This window comes from Atractosteus spatula, chromosome 12, assembly GCF_055471065.1.
Source record: "Atractosteus spatula isolate fAtrSpa1 chromosome 12, fAtrSpa1.hap1, whole genome shotgun sequence".
NCBI lineage: Eukaryota > Metazoa > Chordata > Actinopteri > Semionotiformes > Lepisosteidae > Atractosteus > Atractosteus spatula.
Window position 1 is genome coordinate 16,480,066 of NC_142717.1, and position 20,012 is coordinate 16,500,077.

At 41.6% G+C, this 20,012-nt stretch overlaps 1 protein-coding gene across 1 annotated transcript in view; it reads right to left on the bottom strand.

Annotated features, from left to right (window-relative positions):
- The window catches only part of LOC148822727 (neural-cadherin), a 179,432-nt gene that overhangs the window by 80,221 nt on the left and 79,199 nt on the right, over window positions 1–20,012 (bottom strand). Inside the window, exons 6-12 of the mRNA XM_088928869.1 lie at window positions 16,017–16,266; window positions 15,167–15,309; window positions 13,509–13,681; window positions 12,363–12,531; window positions 11,404–11,574; window positions 9,446–9,618; window positions 363–530 (exon numbers count right to left, since the gene is read on the bottom strand). Coding sequence (XP_088784995.1) covers window positions 363–530; window positions 9,446–9,618; window positions 11,404–11,574; window positions 12,363–12,531; window positions 13,509–13,681; window positions 15,167–15,309; window positions 16,017–16,266 — 1,247 coding nt within the window. The remainder of the gene's footprint in view (window positions 1–362; window positions 531–9,445; window positions 9,619–11,403; window positions 11,575–12,362; window positions 12,532–13,508; window positions 13,682–15,166; window positions 15,310–16,016; window positions 16,267–20,012) is intronic.

The following is a 20,012-nucleotide window of genomic DNA, read 5'->3' on the forward strand; positions in this document are numbered from 1 at the left end:
TAATAATCATTGGCTGGAGAAATGTCCATAAAAAACATTGTGTAAGACTGATTATTATAGACCCTGTAGGTCTATACAGTAGGTCTTACTTCTAAATACAGTACGATGCATATAAGGTTATGGAAATAATAATAATAACTTAACTGAATGGTAATAAGATTCTCAAGGATAGTCAGTATGGATTTAGAGAAACTATGTCTTGCTTAACTGGCACGTGAGAGTTGTTTGAAGAAGCAACAGTACAAATGGATACAACCAGAGCAAAACAAATTCAGATTCACATAAGGCTTTTGATAAAGTTATTCACAATTAAGTGATTGTGCACATTAGTAATAACAACAGGAAAGTCTTTATACCCTTACCACTATCTTTGTGTCCCGCACAGTGTTTTCTGGAATAGTGACCCAATACTGGTCCTGCTCCCACTGAGGTGGCTGGTTGTGCACATTAGTGATGATCACTGTCAGGTCCACAGAGCTGCTTCTATTTCCTCCATCCTTGGCGATGATCTGCTGACTTATCCGTGAGGTCTTGTGGAGAAGAAAGAGTGAAACTGCTTTATCTCTGATCTGTCTCACGTGAAGAGTTCTTCCTGTATCTACAATAACCTCAAACTGTTATTGATAAAAAGTAAATGAATCAAAAAACATTTTCATTTTAAATCCATTTTTCATTTTAAAATTTTACATTTTATAATCTTGAATCTTCTTAAAGTTTAATCCTGCTCACTTCACAACTACCAAATAATAATTAGTAGTAGTAGATCAAATGCAGAGCGTTTCACAAAAGGTAAACTGCTACCGAAGAGTGATATTTACAATTAACCCAAACAGCAACACACAAGCAGGTTGAGTAATTGTTCAAAATAAAGGCAAGTCATCTGCAAAAATTAACTAGATACTGATGAATACGTTTTAATCACTTGACTACCACGATTCCTCTTTAAAATATGAGAGTAAGTCAATAAATTAAGCAAATGTGTAAATTATCAACCAAACATATTTAACAGGTCAGGACTTATTTTTGAACTCCACCCCCAGCCAAATCATGTGCTGCTGCCATGGCTTCACAGGTGTGGTGAGTGAATGCACATTGTGTTTCAATGTTTTCCTTCTTATCATAGATCATTACCATTAATACACTAAATAAACATTAACAAAAAACAATTCTAAAGTGAAGCCACGAATAAAAATTTCCAAAATTTTGCATTATTCGGGTCAAGCAGCAAGATATTTTACAAGAATGAACCTGAACAGACAACATCTGGGAGCAGCTGTAGATAACTTCCCCTGACATGCCATGGAGTTCAAAACATGATTTTATCTGACAAAAGTGTGGCAGTAATACAGTAGGTAGCACTTGTAAAAACAAGTCTCAGACCTGGACCCATTTAAATGACCTACTGTATATTGAGATAAGTACACTATTTAAAGTAGGGGTAAAGTAGACACATACTGTAGCACAAATTAACAGAATACTGTAGCTTCCCTGTCTATCTGCCTCAGGCTTTGTCTGAAACGGTAATAATCATTCAGGGGAAGACAACTTAAAAGCTAAAAGTTGTTGGATATGAAATATGCATAAACATTTCAGTCCAGGCACAAGTTCAACTGAAACTTATCAAGCAACTGGCAGCTCAACCTTTTCATTGTAGATCAGCAACGGTGAATAAATGTAATATGGTTGTACAACACCTGATCGTGCAGTAGAACATTCCCAGGTGGCTCTCATTTGATCTAGATGGTTGGCAATCACCCTACCCCATTTACTGTAGCTCCCTTGTTAATGCAACAAAGCCACAGAGCTGTCAAGATCTTAAGATCACGGTCCACTTCCTTGTCCCACATTGTAGGTGTGATAGGAAGTGATTTTAGGTCAAACCATGGCTCTTGAGTTTCAGACAACCTGCACTGAGCTACCAAATAGCAAAAATGTTATTTGTGCCAAAAAATAAACCAACATTTCTGCAAATATAAGACCAGCATCAATAAATAACTTAATAAACCTTCATTTTTCAGTGTTTATTTTCAGTTGCACACGACTTTCATTACTCTCAATAAATAAAAAAAACTATTTTTACTTTATTTTTACCACCTTGAGTTTCTCACATGCGCTTTGACCTCTGTGCAAGTTCTCAATTGATATGAGAGCAAGTCTTCATTGACATTTAATTTTTTTCAAAACTTGGAATCACCAATTATTTTTTTATTATTTACTTAAGCAATGTGGAATTACTGCTTGTTTATGACTTTGCTCTCAGCTACGGCATGACATCTACAGTAGGCTGTATCCCAGTCACACTGCGCCCGAAGCACTTCCTTCAAGTCCGGTCTTCTGTGACGATGCACAACTGTGGTAAGCGCGCAAGCATTCCAGGGGCACCGGTATAAGAGTAATGGGACACTGTCGCACGGTCAAAATATTTTCTGTTGTTGCTGCTGCAGTGCCCAAGTGCTGGTCAGCAGAGATTTGTTTAAATAATTTTTAATTCTCCGCTCGCAGTTTACTTTAAGAAAATGCCATCTCGTCTGTGTAACGAGACTGGGTTGCGATGAAAAAAGGATCCGATGCAGATGCCGGATTCCTGGGGCGGTGAGTAGGCGGACAGAGCTATCCAGGAGCTGGGTCGTATCTGAAGGCGAAAGGTAGGTCGAGATCCGTAAAAAAAGGCACTGGTGGCGAACAATCCAGAACGAGAGACAGGTTCGAGGTCGGAACAAGAGCAACAGGGTCGATACCAGAAAATAGTTACGGGTAGTAAACAATCCACGGGGCGAGACGAGAAGCAAAGTCCGAAGGCAAAACGAAGAGGTCAGAAAATCCGATAAAGCAAAGGGAAAGTAACGCTAGGTAGAGCCACAGGTGGAGAACTCAATACCGAGCAGTGTTATGCGGGTAAGGGCGGCTTAAATAATGCAGCCTGCCGCACGGTAAGACGTCTGAAGAGAATTAACACGTGCGGCGGCGTTTGTAATTATCCCCCAGCTGCTGGGACTGATTAGACCTCTTCGGAGTTGGTCTGGGCCGGTTAGTGGTCATGACAGTACCCCCCCCTTCACGGGCGGCTCCCGACGCCCGAGATGGTCGCTGGGGAAAATTGCGATGAAAGTTGGTGATGAGAGCTGGGTCGAGAATATCCCCCTCCGGAACCCAAGATCTGTCCTCCGGTCCATACCCTTCCCAATCCACAAGATACTGCATGGTATTACGGTGCCATCTTGAATCCAGGATCTTATTAACTGTATACGCCGGACGCCCCTGAATAGTACGAGGAGGTGGTGGACGAGCAGGAGGGGCCACCAGGGGTGAACGGTGAAATGGTTTCAACAGAGAGACGTGGAAGGCAGAATGGATTCTGAAAGTGGGGGGGAGCGCTAGTCGGTAGGTGACCGGTGTAATTCGAGAGAGGATCCGGAAAGGACCTATATACTTGGGACCTAGCTTCTTGGAGGATAGGCGCAAGGGTAAATTCTTGGTGGCCAGCCAGACGAACTGACCCTTCCTGAACCGAGGGGCAGGTCTACGACGTCTGTTGGCAAAAGCGGCCTGGCGCTGAGTTGACTTGAGAAGAGATGTTCTAGCCACCTTCCAGAGCCTCCTTAACTTCGAGAAGTACTGTCTCAGAGAAGGAATTGTCGTAACCAGAGGGGCGTCAGAGATGAGGGAAGGTTGGTAGCCTAAGGAGCAAAGGAAGGGAGAGAGGCCTGTGGAGGAGGATGTAAGGGAGTTATGAGCGTACTCTGCCCAAGGAAGTAAAGATGACCAATCATCTTGGGAAGATGAAGTGAAGGCTCTAAGGAAAGCCAGGAGCGTTTGATTAGTTCTCTCCACCTGCCCGTTGGCTTCAGGGTGATATCCCGACGTTAAGGACACATGAGTGCCCAGGGCTTGACAAAAAGCTTTCCAAAAGGCCGAGACAAACTGGGGACCTCTGTCTGAGACCACATCCTTGGGCAAACCATGTAGACGAAATATGTGCTGGACGAACAACATTGCCATCTCCTGGGCTGTGGGTAAGGCTGGAAGCGGAACAAAATGGGCTGATTTGGAAAATCGATCAGAGACCACCATGATAACCGTATTACCTTGACTGCTGGGGAGATCCGTGATGAAATCCACCCCTATGTGAGACCAAGGGCGGTAGGGGACCGGGAGGGGGTGCAAGAGACCCATCTTCCTGGCACGCGGGGTCTTGGTTCTGGCACAGGTAGGACATGCTCGAATATATTCTGCTACATCCGCCCTCATGGTAGGCCACCAGAAGTCCTTACTCAGGAGATCCAAAGTACGTTTGACCCCAGGGTGGCCTGCGAACCGTGAGTCATGACTCCACTGTAAAACCGCCGAACGTAAATTATCCACCACAAATAATTTGTCCACGGGGCAACGGAGAGGGATGGTAGTCTTGTCCAGGGCCCGCCTGACTTGATCCTCAATCGAGCAACGAACTGCTGCCACGACACGGTCAGTTGAAATTATTGGTTCGGGTGCATAATCCAGATCCGGGGGGTCGTGAAGCCGGGAAAGTGCATCCGCCCTACCATTCTTAGATCCAGGGGTATAGGTGATCATGAAGTTGAAGCGCGAGAAGAACAAAGACCAGCGAGCTTGACGAGAATTGAGGCGTTTAGCCGATTGAATGTAGGCCAAGTTCTTGTGGTCCGTGATTATAACGAAAGGATGCTGAGCCCCCTCCAGCCAGTGCCTCCATTCCTCAAGGGCCAGCTTGATTGCAAGGAGCTCGCGATTACCCACGTCATAATTCACTTCGGCAGGAGAGAGCTTCTTGGAGAAGAAGGCACATGGATGTAGAACCTGTCCTTCTTCCTGACGCTGGGAGAGGACTGCCCCAACCCCATAGGCAGAGGCATCCACTTCCACTACAAAGGGCCGGGAGGGATCCGGGTGACGGAGAAGAGGAGCAGTGCTGAAGAGGTGCTTTAAGCGTAGGAATGCCTTGTCCGCCTCTGGGTTCCACTTACCTCGGCCAGGTCGGTTGCGAGTTAGAGCAGAGATGGGTGCAACAACTGAACTAAAATTCCTAATGAACCGCCTATAAAAGTTAGCAAAACCCAGAAAACGCTGGATCTGCTTTAGATTGCGCGGGACTGGCCAGTCATTAATGGCTGCTACCTTAGATGAGTCCATTGCCACACCCAGAGGAGAGATACTGTAACCGAGGAAATGGATCTTGGAGACATGGAACACACATTTTTCCAGCTTAGCATAGAGCCTATTGTCAATCAATCTTGACAAGACCTCCTGTACATGGCGGACATGATCCTGAGGGTCGGCAGAAAAAATCAAAATGTCATCGAGATATACCAGGACAAAGCTACCAATAATGTCCCTAAAAATATCATTCATAAAAGACTGGAAGACAGCCGGAGCATTGACAAGGCCAAAGGGCATGACTTGGTATTCATAGTGCCCATGCGTAGTCATAAAGGCCGTCTTCCATTCATCCCCCTCCCGAATCCTGATAAGATTATAAGCCCCACGTAAATCCAGTTTTGAAAAGATGGTGGCTCCACGTAAGGACTCCAAAGCCGCTGGAATTAGAGGCAGAGGGTAGCGATGTTTAATTGTGATGGAGTTCAACCCTCTGTAGTCAATGCATGGGCGCAACGAACCATCCTTCTTTTCAATAAAAAAGAAACCAGCACAGGCAGGAGAAGAGGAGGGGCGAATAAAACCTGAGTCCAGGGCTTCCTTAATGTAGTCTTGTAAGGCCTGATTCTCCTTCTGGGTTAAAGGGTAAATGCGACCCTTGGGGGGGAGTGATCCTGGCAATAGATCGATGGCACAGTCGTAAGTTCGATGAGGGGGAAGCAAGAGAGCCTGTTGTTTATCGAATGCCTGTTTCAGGTGAACGTATTGAGGTGGAATGGAAGGTGGAGCATCCACAGGGAGGATAGCGGCGGAGACCTTAACAGGGAGACGACAACAATTGGCATGGCAAGCGTGACTCCAGGCAATGATCTCATTCTTGGCCCAGGAGATGTGAGGGTCGTGTTTCCTGAGCCAGGGAAGGCCCAGGATCAGCGGGTAGGCAGGCGAGTCCAGGAGAAGAAATGAAATATCTTCAGTATGAGTGGCCCCAACCCTGAGAGAGAGCGGGATGGTTTGCAGAGAAACCTGAGCAGGGGTGAGTGGAGAACCATCTAAGGCTAGAATGCTGACAGGGGGTGACACAGAGACCACGGGGATATTCCATCGGTGGACGAAGGAAGCGTCTATGAATGATCCTTCTGCACCTGAATCAACAAAAATCGACAGGGGAAGATGAGTATCAGACCAAGACAATTCCGCCGGAAACAGAGTGCCCGAAGAGGCAGGGGAAAAAACAGCACTGCTGACCTTAGCTGAAAGCTGCGGTAGAGCACGAGGTGCAGACGGTGGTCTTGACGGACAAGTGGCAAGCCGATGGTTAGGAGAAGCACAGTACAAACATCGTCCCTCTCGGCGGCGCCTTTCCTTTTCTTGAAGGGAAAGAGGAGCATGTGGCAGAGCTGGCAAAGCAGGAAGCGATGCCTCGGGAGGGCCATGTCTGCTTCCAGTGGGTCTGTCTGCTTTCCGGATTCTGATGCGGGTGTCCAATTCCAGGACCTGGGAGATTGCTGCTTCCAGGGAATGAGAGTTGATTGGCATGAACACCAAGTGATCCTTCAACTCCTCTGACAAACCCTTACAGAAAAGGCAAACAAGCGCCTCTGGGTTCCAGGCGGACTCCGTGGCAAGAGACTGAAATTCCTCCACATAATCCTGTAGAGGTCTATCACCCTGTTGAATAGCCGAGAGCCGAAGGTGAACCAAGTCCAGACTGTTCTGCGAAAAACGTGCCTGAAGACGCTCCGCAAAGCCGTTGAAATCCATAGGTTGTGAATCGGCTCTGGTAAAAAAAACGGAAGCCCAGTCTAAAGCCTTGCCTGTCAACAGGGAGAACGCAAAACCAATCTGTTCATGTGATGTAGGAAAACGCTCCGGATGCAGATGAAAAGAGAGGTAACATTGAGTAATGAAGCCACTGCAACCAGAAGGATTACCGTCATATTTTTCAGGAAGAACAAACGGTAAGGTTGAAGGGGGGGTGGGCGGGCCGCGGCTTGTGCGGAAGAAACTGCAGGAGGAGCTGTTGAAGGTGCCGGGGGCACCGGGGGGGACGAAAGCCAGGCAACGTGATTGGTAAGAAGTTGAACAGACTGCTGTAACTGAGATAGAGCTTGGGAGTGCTGATGGAGGAGGGAGCGAAGAGCTTGCGCATCCACGGGATCCATACTGTGGCTCGGTATTCTGTAACGAGACTGGGTTGCGATGAAAAAAGGATCCGATGCAGATGCCGGATTCCTGGGGCGGTGAGTAGGCGGACAGAGCTATCCAGGAGCTGGGTCGTATCTGAAGGCGAAAGGTAGGTCGAGATCCGTAAAAGGCACTGGTGGCGAACAATCCAGAACGAGAGACAGGTTCGAGGTCGGAACAAGAGCAACAGGGTCGATACCAGAAAATAGTTACGGGTAGTAAACAATCCACGGGGCGAGACGAGAAGCAAAGTCCGAAGGCAAAACGAAGAGGTCAGAAAATCCGATAAAGCAAAGGGAAAGTAACGCTAGGTAGAGCCACAGGTGGAGAACTCAATACCGAGCAGTGTTATGCGGGTAAGGGCGGCTTAAATAATGCAGCCTGCCGCACGGTAAGACGTCTGAAGAGAATTAACACGTGCGGCGGCGTTTGTAATTATCCCCCAGCTGCTGGGACTGATTAGACCTCTTCGGAGTTGGTCTGGGCCGGTTAGTGGTCATGACAGTCTGTCCCTGCATACCAGTAGTCACATATCGTGTTGATCCATGTTACATAGACTGGATTCAAATCGGGCGAACTAAGGAAAACTTGGCAATACTGCTCTCGGTTTGTTCAAAACGTTGTATTATTAAATACATTTCATTTCGTCTGACCCAATACAAAAACGACAGTACGAGGAACATTACGCATTCATTCACTTTAAACATGACTGATTCAAAGTGGTTAAAGTATACTCAAAAAGGTAAACCAGGCAATACCTCAAAGCTTTGTATTATTAAATACTTTGGCTTTCCCTGTACAAAATACATCGGAGGTAAACGAATATCCATCAGTCGAAATGGGATGACGAAATGTCAGCAATTTGTACATAGAATACATACAGTATGAATATAAAGCAATGTAATTAAATTTTGTTTTTACATAAATTATTGTAAGTTTTAAAAGTGTAATTTTACTAACGCATTAATATTTTATTCTCCATGGCAACTTTTCTCTGCTTTGATAGGCTACAACATGAAACATCACCATTTCCCGAGGAAGTGGGGATAATTCTCCAGCTGAGTGCGCTCCGATGGCGCATTGGGGGGGGGGCTCGTGAGTACCCTTGTTCATCACAAATATATATATATGACACTCTAAGCCCTTGCAGACCTGAGCAGGAACAGGCATACGAAGGGCACAAGACGACAAGTATGCACATTGGGACACAGCCCTGTACCGCACAGGAAGAATGATGACTTTTAAGATATTCACCTTCCTTACAGCCACCACGTATAGTCAATTATTTTTTAGAAACTGCAAGCTTCACAGTAACTAACAGGAGAGATGGATGACTGGAGGAGTGGAGAGTCTGTCATTAACACAACTGTGGGCTGACAAAAATACCTTGGCAATCACTTGGAGTCACTGTTTTGTCAAAAGCTAAGAAAACCATAATAAAATACTGTTTTATCCAACCCTTGTAGTGCTTTTGCAGTTGTCCGTTAATGTCAGATAATCAGGAACAAACAAAGTTTTATTCGGGTGTCACATTTGAAAAAGGCTCCACAGGTGAAATGTTGTGTTTCTTTTCTTCTCTTTTCAGCATTGAATAAACCTTTACTTATGCCTTATGCCTGAAGTCTACACATGCTGACGCAGCTACCTACTTGTACTAATGTCAGATAATGATGTGAGACCCTTCAAATTGTTGTGCATTTTTTAACCATATGGTGATACAAGGACTGCCTCTGTTTTTGTATTCCAATGGAAGACACCTGGGTGTCCTGTCCAAGGGCAATTCCAATATATTTAACATTCCAATTTAAAAGTTGAAAAATATCGTGGTAGTGTCTGATGATTAATGCATAAAATTAATTTAGTTGAATACCAGAAAAAATACTTACAGTATATCTGTACTCAAATTCAGCTCCAAATGGAAACAAAAACGTATTAAGTAACTAATTAATTTAACGTTTTACAGGTTCATACTGACATAGAGTATGGCTTCAAGTACACATTATCAAGTATAATGGTAACTTCAGGTGTTTTTTTAATACTATTCAATGACAAAAAAACTAAACCGTTAGATAACACTGTCACAGCAACACACTGACCAAGACTAAGTTGGTGTGTGTGTAACATATTTCATAGGGCTTCCACCAACCTGGGAGATGGGATGATTGACATAAATCCAGCCAGTGTTTGGGTTAATGTGTAAGTAGGCAGGCTGCTGGTGAGACAGGGAGTAGGTGATAGCAGCATTGGGCCCCTGGTCATCATCGTGGGCTGCGGCTCGCAAGAAACTTGTCCCCACAGGAGTGTCCTCGCGCAGGAAATCTGAGAAAGCACAACTCATTAGGATCACCAATAATGCATCCAACTGAAACCAAGAGTTGGTTCTAAAAAAGCATTTATTGTTTTAGAACCAGACTTCCAAAGAAGTACTGTTAACATATTATATCCTTAAGTTAAATGTTCAGGCTTTAAAGAAAATAAAACAATAAAATAGTATACTGAGTATACTGAGTTAAACACAGATAATTCATGCTACTCCAACTGTTAAGAGAGAAAAGTTTACAGGCAAATCTGTGAGACACATAAAGATAAAAACAAGAAAAAAAATTCAAGCTGGGAATACATGCGGTGGCAAGGACATTTCAAAATAGTGATAGCTGATTACAGAATAGGGCTGGTACACCACAAATGTGAGAATGAAGGTAAAATGAGCATTATTTTATGTTTATGAAAGAAAAAGAAAGATGGGCTACAAAAACATCTTTAAGTGCAACATGGAAGAAAAAAAGAACAAAGAGCACTTTCTGTTCTGAAATAAGTAGGTTGCAAAAAACAGACCTTTACGCCTCAATGGCATAACACTTCATGGTGTTAATAAGCCCACAAACTGTCAAGATGGTGCAGCTATTCAACTGGTAGAACATTATGTTGCATGGGCTCTTGAATTGAATTGAAGTGCAAACTTAACATTGATGCCTATAATTTGTATGTTATACTGCAGAAAAGGGGATACATGTAAAATACTGAAGAAGAAAATGATCATAAGTGGTGAATTTTAGTTCTTTAGTTGCAAATTACTTTCTTTAGGAAAAAAAAACATTTAAGGGTTTGAAAGATGAATCTAAGTACCTGAATACAACAAACCAAATAGGGGAGCCTGAAAGTAAATCACAATATAGAAGAATTTTCCTTCATCATTAAACAACAGTTTTAAAGAAATGTATTATAAATTTAAATCAACTTTATAGAAAAAGGTCTGTATTGAGTAAAACACTGAATGAAAAAGTATGCCAATACCTTAGTGAACTCTAAGTAAAACAGAATTATCAAATTAAACTTTAAAGCTGTGGGTGCATTTATGAGCTGTATAGGCAATAAAGTCCTCCCCATACTATTTCATTTAGAGTAAAAGGTAGATATTTAAATATTTAACCAAAGCACATATTCTCCTGGGATAGCCTAATATAAACTTTCCAGTTTTTACTCCTTTATTCAGCCTGCAGCATCAAAGGAAGTATTGGGACTATATGTTTTACGTTGCTAAACCACATTTGCTTGTCACATCAAATCTGTTGTGCAACGAATGTAACACCCAGATGCTCTAGGCCTTACTTTAGAAGCAACACAATTTAGGACATTTTCATAGCTAGTTTATTTTGTAGAAGTTTATTTTGTCTTCTGTACAGTATATGCTTTATAATTTTCTTTAGGTAAAGGATGTGAAAAACATTAAGCTGGTCAACTTTGAACAACCATCTTTTGGGGCCTTTGAAAAAAATACCAAAGCACATAAAGGATACCACCACAGAATGCATTTTGTATACTTTTATGTAGGTATGCTAAATTATAGCTAAGATGCTCAAATTAAATTAATTTTCTATGTACATTAACTACAGCAAATTAAGCTGATTTCTGAACCAGAGTTGAAATTCCAGTGCAATAAATCATAGACCAACCTTTAGTGGACTTTATGCAGCTTTACTAGGACTGTCTTTTGACTAATCACCTGATCTCTCGTGAAAGAAGAATAATTATAATACTGCTTCCAACTTGAAAAATCATGTGATTCACTAAAACAGCAAATAGCACATCTTCCTCTGTACGTACACTGGTAGCGGCTGTTTTCAAACTTTGGGTCATTATCGTTCTCGTCAGCAATCATGACAGTTATTTGGCAGATCCCAATGAGAGGCTCCTGAGCCATGTCCGTGGCTGTCACTGAGAGCGTGTATTCCTTTTGCTTCTCCCGATCAAAGCTCATGGCAGTGCTGATGTCTCCTGTACCATTGCACACAAACAGCAAAAACAAATCACACTGTAGTTTAGGACAAGTTTTATCATTTCTGATCCAGTTTATTTAGGAGAGACACAAATCTGTGATTAGTTGTGATTTGCATCTTGACAAACTCATTTCACCTTCCATGTAAACGTGCTACATGCAACCAGAACCTCTATATTTCCTTAGTTCTTTTGTAATATTTTGGGCTAGATAAGAAAAAAAAGTATAGAGATGGATCAATGTACAAACTTCAAAAGGAAACCTTAACAGTCTTCATGGTTTATAGTATACTCACAAAGCATTCTGTGAGATTTTTTTCCTGAAGATTTGTCAAGATTGACATAAACCATAGAATTACTGAAAATACAGCATCTAGAAAATGAACTATATGTACTCTGACTTAGTACATTTTATCTTTTATGTGTCTTCTATCCTTTTTGGAAAAAAGTACAAAGGCAAATATGTGTTGCACTTTTTATACAGGTTTTATTACAGAAATCCATTCAACTTGATGAAATTTAAGTTCCAATTTCCTTAAAGAATCAGGATGTTCATCACTGTATGATTGTGTTTGTACTTTTAGTACCGCTGGATACAGACTATGGTAATGTTTGATACCATAAGCAAATGTGCCTGTTTTTTAGAAATCTGATGTAATAATTTCTGAGTGAAATCTTAATTTACATGACCTGACTCTGGGACAAAACATGGAAATATTTCCAACAAAATTTTAAAGATCCATGTGCTGACAAGTTGCTGACATCCTTTGTGGAAGGAGATCCATTACCTGTATCTGGATTGATGACAAATCCTGAGGTGGTTCCATCTCGGTGCATTATTCCATACTTGACCTCTCCATTCACTCCTGTGTCTGCATCATAGGCTTCCACCCTCAGCACAAAGGTTCCTGGAGGTTGGTTCTCCTGGACAAAGGCATTTACACTGTATGTATGACACTAAAAGGCAAGGAAACAGAGATATTAGATTGTGAAATGAACATAAATGTCTACATTCTGCTTCAGACATACTTTCTGAGATATCTTTTAAAAAAAGGTGCCTTCTGTCTTCACTCTGGGAGTTTAAATTATTCTGCAGATCCCTTAAGACTTGTGACAATTGTCATGAGAGCCCTGTTACTCTTTAATCTGACATACTATAGACTAGATATCTTCATTCGGTGGAACTGAGGAACAGCCAACAGCTCTCTCTGCCCCTTGAGATGGGAGGCTACCAAGGTCACTGTGTTGCTGTGTCGCTGAAAGCCAAGACTAAAGTCATGACTGATTTTGCTTTACCCTGGGTGGCGCTCAGCCAATTGTATGCCACTGTTAATGTAATCCAAGTCAGTCTGCGAGTGACATGACCGAGGCTCAAGCAAATGAGCATATGATCACAGAGCCCAGTCTGTGTTTGCATGAGTGCCTTTACTCATTCAGCCGATCAGATGCCCTTCCAATGGGACCTTTGTGTCAAACAGGTAGGGATAAATATGAAGTCAGGTCTTTCCTGGTATTTGCATTCTAATGGCCTTGGAGAAGTGTTTAAATCATGTCACTCATCAAACAAGCAATTAAGTCACTGAGAGCTCATTGGATCAACAGAAAAAGGCATTTGGAAACTTTCAGGAATTGTGTTTGACACTGTGCTGTAGTAAAATCCAGCTCTTGATTGCATTTTACATATGGATGGGCTGCTCTTTATTTCTGCCATCATTAGTTACAAAGGCAGAGGCAGACTTATATCTGCAATGTCCTCTCTAAAGAGGAAACAAAATTTACAGTTTCACCCCTTAACCTCATCATATGTTATTCATGAAACTTTATGATTAAAGTAATTTATCATAAACTCATACTGTTTTATACAGAGGGTATTCATAACATGTTCAACACTTTTTCACAACTTTACCGTGTCACCATGGATTACCGAGTCTCACCTCCTCAAAGACTGGTTTGTTGTTGTTGATGTCATTGATCCCCACAATGACCTGGGCTGAGCTGCTAAGCGTCTGGGGTCCTCCTGCAGAATTGTCATCTGTGGCTGTGATGTTCAAGATATACTGGGGTCCTCTGAGTCTAGGTGAGGGACTCTTACGCAATTTGATAATCCCTAAAGGAGCATGTTAGGAAAGTCACTGTGTTTCAGAAATATCAGTATGGTGTTCCAAAACCACCTGACTTTCTGTTCTGGTAACAGCCATTGTCATCCTCAGCAAGATAAAGGCCTCCATCAGATGACCGTGTTATTTTAGATCATTACACTCCATTTAAACTTTGTAACTCCCATCCCTCAATCTCTCTTTCTTTGATGTTCTTCACTACATTTTGTTGAAGTATTACTCTTTGACCTACAAAACTTATTTTCCTCCACGAGGGACTAAGATGCTTACCTTTTATACATTCCTCACAGGATAAAAGCTGTTTTTGGTAATTAGTGAGTTTAAGAACTAAGGTACAGATTCCTAAAGCATTTAACATCACATTAAATCTACACCTGTGTTTTCCCTAACAAAAAAACAATTAAGCTGTAATAAAAATTATGTTTTACTATGAAGATGCTACAGTAGATGTCACAAATCTTTCAGGCTAATTCAAGACTTACAAGCAGAAAAAAGCACTGTTAACTTACAGTAAAAAGTCTTTCTTTTTTTCAGAAGATTGAGTTAATTAATCTTTATGAATGAGGTCCTCCACTTGAGATTATAAAATATTTAAATTAAGAAAACATTTGATTTATAATCAAACTGATAATGTGTCCTTAACGCAATTAATTTAACAAATGATTTTAAACCTGTGAAAAAAGTCAGCCTTTAAAAATATTTTACAGCTTTCACAGGAACTCTTTCTTGTGATACATTTTGCTTCTGGACATAATTCCTTTAGTCTTTCTTTAAATGCATGCTTCTAATTATCACTCACAGATCAGCAGAGTGGCACAGAAAAAAAATGACTGTATATACAAATGTATAAAAAATACTTTGCTATGAAAGGAAAACATTTGTCTTTGTTCAACATTCTTTACAATGTAGTACAACACCAGACTATGCTGTTGGACTTTGATGTATTTCCCTTTGCAATATGTACAAAAAATAAATATATAATCACATAAATAAATAAAAAAGCTGCTAACTCTTTGAAGTGACAACTTTTCACAATTTAACAGTGAGGAAGCCAGGGGCCATCTGTTTAGTTGGCCTGTAATAAACTAAATCTTGGAGAAGCAGTGCAACCATGTGATAAGGAAGAGGAGCTTAACATCAGACAGCATTTCCTCCTTTCAGGCAAAGGCACTTGTAAACAAACGATAACCAGAGATCTCAGACAAATATAATGACTGTGGAAAAGTCAACATTTGCAAGTATGAGAGTTGGACTACAACAGTGCTAAAAAAGCACCGGGGTGTTTGTTTTTATATAAAGACAGAGCCCACTGACAATGCTTTACTAAAAACAGGACTATGTTGAGAATGGAGAATAATTACATTTTAGTTTTTAACAGACATTTCAAATTGATTCATCTTTTTGTAAAGTAATTTGACCTGTGTTTCTTGGAAAGGAAAAGATAGCAGCTGAGCCACACTATTGTCTCTGCCCACCTTTCTGACTGTCCAGCTCAAAGTTGCTGTCCTCGTTGCCCCCTGTGATAGCATATGTCACAGCATCTCCATCAGGGTCCTTGGCGTGGACAATGGCCACTAGAGTATCAGGACCAGCATCCTCAGAAAGGAAAGACTTGTAGCTGTCACAAAGAGAAAGAGTCATTTTATATGGGTCCTGAAATTTAAAGTTTGTGCATTGCCATCAAAGATAGTAACCTCAGGCCTTTTTCCTTGCTTCCTTAAAAGAACTTTGGAATCAAAGCTAAAACAGGCCAGTGCTTTGAATACAAGAACTGTACACACCCCTAATCAACAGTTATGACTGTCAAGGTGTCAAATTGAAGGTAGTGCTTCAGGGGTGGACAGGGTGTGTCCATGAGGCTGATGTCTACATTGCTCACAGCTACTAAAGAAATTAAATGAAAAGAAATGTGTACAGGCAGCAGGCACTTCAAGCTTTCTCCAAGATTTGAAGAAATTATTTTTCCTAGGAGCTGCAATGAACATAAGATACACAGCTGCCTCAAGGACATACACTCATTTGCACTGAAAATGGGTAACTATAAATTAACTATAAATTATCAGAATTCATAGTGGTCAGGAAGAGAATAATAAAAAATATATACTTAACAGTACTTAACAGTTTTAGCAAAATGCAATGACCAATATCAATATATTATATTGGAGATTTGCTATTTTTATTTTATTGACTTTTTCCATTCTCATAGTTTTAGATACTGTATAATACCTATAAAATAAAAGCTAACATATACATAATACATCAACAGTCATTTTACTACTTTAATTAATTTCAGCCCTGGTTAAAGAGAAAAATAAGCTTCCATACACAGCTTGGGAGAAGACAGGAGCCTCATCATTAACATTGGCCATTCGGATTCGCACGGACGCAGTGCCAGTTCTGGAAGGGTAGCCCTTGTCCACAGCCATCACCACAAACTCATACATGTGATTTACACGCTCATAGTCCAGCTGCTGCCTGGAGCTAATGACTCCCTGGGGTGTGATGTCAAAATCATTGCTCTGGATGAAGAAGGAGATCTCAGAGTTTTGGCCTGTGTCACAGTCTCTTGCCAGCACTAGATAGAGAGGACAAAATCAAGGTTAAAAACAAATGACTAGGAGAACCAAAAACTTTGAACTTTGAGTGCAGAACACAGGGCACTTCATGGTTCCCAACAAGCACTGCAAAGCACAGTCATTTTCTTCAGTTTCTGCAATTGCTGAAATTTCATCATGAAATATTTATGAATATTTGTAAAATAAACATAATATTATCCTAAATCAAATGGAAAAGCCTGACTTTTTAAATCCATTTTTGTTGTTGCCAATTGCAATATGAATTCCTGCATGATCAGCATCTTCACAGGCCTTGTGATGATTTATGGAATCAATTCATTCCATCTCTGCTCATTTTGGTGCTAGTATTTTATTGGTTCAAGCATCTAATCCGGCCATTACTTGAAATGGAAATCTTACTTCAACAACCCAGTAGGGTAATATGTTCTAGACCTCTATTCTGCTTTGTGTAAACCCTTTAGTTTCCTATTGTCATTTCATTGTGAAATACAGTAGTTCTCTTATTTGACTGTAAATACCTTTCCAAATTTTAAATACATATATACATACAAGCACACAGTCTTCTTTAATCAAGACGAAATTCAGTTATATTAACTATGAGAATCCCTTTAAAGCATTACAGGAATGAAGTCTTACCCATGCAACTGTAACAAGGCAGCTGTCGTGAAGGGAGTGTGCACTATTGTGTTGTTTAGAGAGGGTCAATGGGCTGATTAATTAGAGCAAATTTATGCACTGGAGTAAGTGCCCACATCTGCATGTGTGAACCAAGCAACACAGCTATCCTGTTACAGAAATGTATAAATTGAACATAACTGTTTTGATTTGAATTTGCAGTTTCACAATATAGCCTAAAGTTTTCTTACTCGGTTTGGTGAAAAGTGTAGAATTTAGACAGAGATCACAGCAGTTACTGATATATTTCTCATTGACAGCAATTAAAACTGTTAGACATCTACTAAGGAACCCACAAGTGTTGGGAGTCAAGCTGAGGACTCCATGCTTATCTCAGTATTACTTGATTTTAGCATCCCATAACCAACTGGGCAGTGAGAGTCACAGCCAATGACTGGACTAAAGGGACCAGAGGAAAAGAGGGCATGGATACCCTCTTTAAAGTTCAAGTTTATTTGTCATTCCAGCCATATACAAGTATACAGAGGAGCGAGATATCGTTCTCCAGGTCTACAGTGCGAATACAGACAAGACAAGACAATGCTATAGACCTGGGGCTCCCAACTTTTTTTAATGTAAGATCTACTTTTTTATTTGCCAGTCCAGCACAATCTACCAGTGTGAATATGAAGCTCTGATATAGGGAAAACAGACTGTGGACACATCAGTACAACAACGATACCCATCACTAAAATGACAGCAAATAAAAGCAAGTGACTCGTCCTACAGTGAACAAGTAACGTTCCCCATTTTAGAAAAAGGAATGTCCTACCTTAATGTGAGCATTGGCACTGAGAAGCTTACTTGAGAACACTTTAACGTGTTGACACTGTTCATCTTGTTAATGACATTTTTATTGTGTCCCTGCAGCTCCACATTCAGCAGTTCAGTCAAGTCTGTGAGGAATGCTAAATCCAGAAGCCACTGGTCATCCTCTAATTGGGCATATTCACCATGTTTAGACAACTTGAGAAACTCTTTGATTTCAGGCTACGGCTGTCTGAACCTCACCAAAAATGTTTGTTTTTGAAATCTCCAACAGCAAGTCAGCAGCGTCAGCAAACGCTTTTTTTTTATTACTACCGCTTTCCATCTTGTTTTAGTTGCTGCTAGTTGAGATTTTAATTTTTACACTTTTCTTGTCCGTAACTCACTTTTAGAGGCAAAGTCCACATCATACATTTTGTGTGCAGTTTTGAAATGTTCTATTTTTCCCTTTTTCGCGTAGACGCTAGCATTGCAGATTTGAATGCAAAAGTACAAAAAAATAATCACGCTCCCATTCCTTGTGGTACCGGTAAGTTTTCGGGCTTCATAATTTTCACTCAAACACTACAACTATCAAATAGGCAATGAAACTTAAAATTTTTTTTTTTACGAATTTGTCACGGCCAGTCTGTTTTGCTCCACTATGCACTGTAGCGAATGTGGGGTTCGTGAGGCAATAAACAAGAGAACGTTCTTGGGTAGCACTCACAACACTCTTTATTTATGGAGCTCCTGTAGCCTTTTTTTCAGTGTCAGCCAGCACTCAGGGAAGAGACTTTTATAACCATTCAAAATGGTTAAACACACACAAGGGCAGTAAAATGTATGACATTACCATGCACAGATCTGAATAAATTTTTAGGCTATCAAAAAAAGTAGTCAAATAGCCCATTTATTTTTTTTTATTTGTTGCGATTGATCGACTGGTTTGGCACCCCTGCTATAGACAATGTAGACATACAGTAGGCATTTCTGACAGGGTTCAGGGTACATAGAGTGCAATGTGGTGCTAATACAGACAAGACAAGACAATGCTAAGACAATGTAGACATAGACAATTCTGACAGGGTACAGGGTACATAAAGTACAATGTGCATTGTGCAATTTACTTTACATGATTGTGCTAAGAATTGTGCAAACAATACATCAGACAATATGCCTGACATTAGGCAAAAAAGAACTAAGTTTCCAGATTTGGAGTATGTGCAGTAAGTACCAGTGTGTTGAGGAGTCTGACAGCCTGTGCAAAAAAGCTGTTACGGAGTCTGATGGAGCTAGCCAGTATACTGCGATAGCTTTTACCAGATGGTAGGAGGGCAAAGAGGTTGCAGGAGGGGTGGGAGGGATCGTCCACAATACTGGAGGCTTTGTGCGTGCAGCGTTTGTGGTATATGTCCTGAATGGGTGGAAGGAAGGCTCCAATGATGTTTCCTGCCATACTTATAATTTGTTGCAGGGACTGAGACCTTGCAATTTCCAAACCAAACTGATGCAGATTGTTAAGATGCTCTCGATGGTACCACTATAGAACGTGGATAGTATTGATGGGGGAGAAGATTTGCCCTTCTCAGTCGCCGCAGGAAGTGGAGATGTTGTTGTGCTTTTTTAGCTAGGGAGGTGGTGTTGATGGTTCAAGTAAGGTCATCTGTGATATGTACACAAAGAAACTTAGTACTTCTAGCTGTCTCCACAGGGGAGCCGTTGATATGTAGCTGGGGGGGGAGTGATCAGTGCGGGCCCTCCTGAAGTCAATTATCTCTTTTGTCTTATCTACATTCAGAGACAGATTGTTGTTTAAGCACCAGTCCACTAGTTGCTTCGGCCAGCAGCCATATCACCCTGCAACTCACAACTGGCAGCCCACTGAAGCTCAGCAGGTGTGAGCCTGGTCAGTACCTGGATGGGAGACCTCCTGGGAAAAACTAAGGTTGCTGCTGGAAGAGGTGTTAGTGGGGCCAGCAGGGGGCGCTCACCCTGTGGTCTATGTGGGTCCTAATGCCCCAGTACAGTGACGGGGACACTATACTGTAAACAGGCGCCGTCCTTCGGATGAGATGTAAAACTGAGGTCCTGACTCTCTGTGGTCATTAAAAATCCCAGGGTGTTTCTCAAAAAGAGTAGGGATGTAACCCCGGCATCCTGGCCAAATTTCCCATTGGCCCTTACTAATCATGGCCTCCTAATAATCCCCCTCTATGAATTGGCTTCATTAACCTGCTCTCCTCCCCACTGATAGCTGATGTGTGGTGAGTGTTCCAGGTGGGTGCTGCACATTGGTGGTGGTGGTGGAGGGGAGTCCCCA